The 3958-nt window shown below is 41.8% G+C and overlaps 1 protein-coding gene across 1 annotated transcript; it reads left to right on the forward strand.

The window, feature by feature from the left end:
• Positions 1 to 2729: 2729 nt before the first annotated feature.
• LOC130949889 (uncharacterized) lies at positions 2730 to 3719 on the forward strand. Its single transcript, XM_057878495.1, has one exon. The coding sequence runs from the start codon at positions 2730 to 2732 to the stop codon at positions 3717 to 3719; it is 990 nt and encodes a 329-aa protein (XP_057734478.1).
• Positions 3720 to 3958: the final 239 nt, after the last annotated feature.

Here is a 3958-nt window from a genome sequence, read left to right on the forward strand (position 1 = left end):
AAGTTCACCCAAACAAATCCTACCTTATACTATCTCTAATTTAATATCTATTTATCTATCATTTTATGACGTATTTTATTTAAATGAATATTCTAAAAATTAATTTTAATTTGTTAATCCTTTGGTATAATAAGAATTTGATTGGTGTTTAAAAATTATCATTATTATTTTACTGTTCGATTAAATAATAGAGGAATGTGGACACTAAACCGGATAAGGGTTAGGGTTTAGAGAGAGAGTAACTCCGTAGGTACTCCGTAGGTATTCCGTTGGTGCCCCTGAGAGTATGAGAGCACGAGAGGGAGGGCAAGCACGGTGGGAGAACTAGGATGGGATAGAGTTAGGCACTCACAGATTGATAAAGATCTGCGAATTTAGAATCGAAAAGAGTATCAACGTTTGAAAAAAGAGTATTAACGACATATATTTGTCTCGTAAGCAGAAGAACAGACGGATCTACTTATTTGCTTTCATAAGGTATACTACAAAGGGAGGGGCACTCAAAGCAATACAAGAGATAAACCGAACGCGATTGCAGAATAAAGAGATCTTTGTGGAAGAGGCTAAGTATCGGAGACAGTTTGATGATAAGGCAAAATATGTTACAGAAGATGCAGCTAATACCAGATATCTTCAGAAGAGTTTAATTGGCTATGGGAACCACCAAGTGACCGTGGCTGGTTTGAACAGCGTGAAGCAAACAGGAGAGGCAAGTAGAGTAGAATACAGCAAAGAGTTGGAAGTTGGCTTTCGTGCTAAATCATGGGAGATACCATTAAAGATGGGGTGGGACATGGCAGCGGAGATGGTGACACAGGAACTGGCAGACAAACAGAAAATGGATTGAATGGTCATTACCCTCGAAGAACTGGATGAATGGCGTACGGAAATTTTGGTAAATTTGAAAAAAGCAACAGAAACTGATCCTGGAGGATGTGCGGGTCGAGTAACCCAACCCGGATGTGGAACATGGGATGTACTCCAGTGTAGAAGCATGGTACCGCTTGGGGATGGGAAGGGGATTGGAGTTAATCACAGTCCTGCTATCGTAAAGTGCGACGGTGACTTTTATCATACTGCGCATTCACAAGGAATTCTTGGCACCCGCTGCGGGTGGTGGTGCAGGGGATGAGATGCATTGGACAGTGATAAGGGAAGAGGATGTTGGGTATCACGCAGCTGTGGTGGATAACGTGAATCACAATAACGACGCGGGATATAGTGGAGGAGTGGTAGAAATAGAAGTTGGCCGGCAGAAGGTCAGCAGTGGTGCCAGCGGAAATGCTTGGAAAGCGGTTGCGGTCACGGTGAATGATGAGTTTGACATTGGCGGTGTCGTGAAGGAGCATGATGGTGTTGGAAGGCACAAACCAGTGCCAACAGTGAAAACCTCTATGGTAATAAAGGTAAATGGCGTAGGGATGAATGATTTCTCTTGTGCGGGGATGCTTCATGCGGTCAACAACTCTGTGATAGATAGCTACAATCTATTGGATGGGGAAGAAGGGGAAAGAATAATAGGGAGCTTGAATGAAACTAATGCCATATCACATACGGTTCACGAAAGTCTGGACGGGAGTGTAAAGAAGAACATCGTTACAAGATTGGTAAGGGATGATGGAGTAGAGGAAGCAGATTTAGGGGGTGAGGATACTCTGAGAGAGAGAACATACTTTGAAGCCGATGGGGTAGTCAGGAACTTGGAGGATGTTGGAAATTCTGAGAATGATGTAATCAGTGATCAGAATATTGTGAAGCAAATAAAAAGCTGGGATGAAGACTTGATTGAAAACAGAGTTGCTTGGGCCTTGGCAGTGGAATCAGGGGCTATCCCATATGATGAGGAAGACGACATAATGGCAGCTCTTCAAGCTCAGAATGAAGTGCTTGTACAGAAACGAAGGCAAGCAAAGTAAAAGGAGAAAGCAAGAAGGAGCCGGCCTAAAAATCGAAATAAGGTGTGTAATAATGTGCTTAAATGATTTATAGTTTTTGGAATGTGAAGGATATTGGGGGTGTTGGAAAAATGGGTATGGTTAAAAATTTTAAGAGAAAAAATAATGTAAATATACTAGGCTTGATAGAGACAAAGAAGAATGAAGTTACTAAGTTTGACGTTGTGCAAATTTGGGGAAATGATGCGGTGGATTGGGAATATGTGGGTTCCGAAGGGGCTTCTGGAGGTCTATTGTTAATGTGGGACAAAATAATTTTTAAGTTGAGTAAATGTTATAAAGGAGAGAGGTGGTTGTGTGTGGAAGGGGTATTGATGAGCAATAATTTTCATTGTGCATTTTGTTTGGTGTATGGTGCGCATGTCAGGGAGGAGAAGCTAACTGTGTGGGAGGAGTTGAGTTTTATTGCTGGAGTATGCCAGGTCCCCATTTGTTATATGGGTGATTTTAATGAGATTGTAAGAGTAGATGAAAGAAAAGGAGCTAATGCTTTAACAGCATCAGCGGAAGATTTTAGAGACTGGATCTGGGATATGAAGTTAGTGGATTTAGAACTGAATGATCACAAATTTACATGGTTCAGAGGCTAATCTTGCAGTTGCATTGATAGAGTCTTTGTTAGCCTGGAATGGCTTGAACAGTTTCCTGAGATACGGCTTAAAGGTGGGCCAAGAGGTTTATCTGATCATTGTCCTTTGAGATAGTAGATTAAGAGGAGGGTCGAGGCCATTTCGAAGTCTGGATTCTCGGTTCACACATGACGGGTTTCTCAGAATGGTGAAGGAGGAATGGAGGGGTCTAGGTGAGGTTCAATTTACTAAAAAGTTGAAGGCTTTGACGATACCTTTGAGTAGATGGCACAAGGAGAAGTTTGGTGATATTGATTTGAAGGTACAGCAGTTGGAAGATGAAATCAAAAAGTTGGATGATTTGGCTAGTGATGGAGTTTATGATGGGACTATGGAGGCAAGAAGGAGAGCTCTAGTTAGCTTCTGTAAGCGTTGGTATATCAGGAAAGAAATCCATTGGAAGCAGGTGTCAAGGTCCCGACATGCTAAGTACATGGATAAGAACACTAGATATTTTCATAATTTAGCCTCACCAAGAAGAAGAAATAATCGGATTGATGCGTTGGTGATAAGTGGCAGATTGGTGAGGAATCAAGCCAGGATAAAGAGTGCAATAAGAGATTTTTACAAGAACTTGTATAATCAAGAAGCGCCACCTTTGGTAGGTATTCGGGATGGTCTAGTTAACAAGATACAAGAAGAGGACGCTACAGACTTAGAGAGGATGCCTTCGGCTAACGAAATAAATGAATCAGTTTGGGATTGCGAGTCGTCTAAGGCCCCTGGCTGTGATGGCTACAATATGAACTTCATAAAGAAGTGTTGGGGAGAAATTGGTACTGAGTTTACTGTAGCTGTCATGGATTTCTTCCAGTCAGCTACGCTACCAAGAGATTCTAATGTTACATGGGTGGCTTTGGCTCTGAAGTTTGTGGGAGCAAGGGAGGTTAAAGATCTTCAGCCGATTAGCATGGTAGGGTGTGTGTATAAGGTCATTTCGAAGGTGTTGGTGCAGAGAATGAGAAGAGTAATGCCTGACTTAGTAGGGGAGACTCAGAGTGCGTTTGTGCAGGAGAGGAAGATTCATGATGGGGCTTTGATTACGTTTGAAACTGTGCAATGGTTGAAGCAAAGAAAGAAGAAATTGGCAATAATCAAACTGGACTTTCAAAAAGCTTACGATAGAGTCAAATGAAAATTTGTGGATATTGTACTTCAAAAAATGGGCTTTGGGCAAAGATGACGAGGGTGGATCAAGGAATGTGTGTGCATGGCGTCTATGTCACTTTTGATAAATGGCTCGCCTTCTAAATCTTTTAAGATGGAACGGGGCTTACGACAAGGGGATCCTCTTTCTCCATTTCTTTTTGTTTTTGTTGTTGAGGTCCTTCATAGGATGATAGGAGAGGCAGTAAGACATGGAAGGATCTCTCC

The sequence above is a fragment of the Arachis stenosperma genome, chromosome 9 (genome assembly GCF_014773155.1).
Source record: "Arachis stenosperma cultivar V10309 chromosome 9, arast.V10309.gnm1.PFL2, whole genome shotgun sequence".
NCBI lineage: Eukaryota > Viridiplantae > Streptophyta > Magnoliopsida > Fabales > Fabaceae > Arachis > Arachis stenosperma.

Bases quoted from the DNA above. Each gene is read 5' to 3' on its own strand.
- LOC130949889 (XM_057878495.1), top strand. From the start codon at position 2,730: ATGGTGAAGGAGGAATGGAGGGGTCTAGGTGAGGTTCAATTTACTAAA.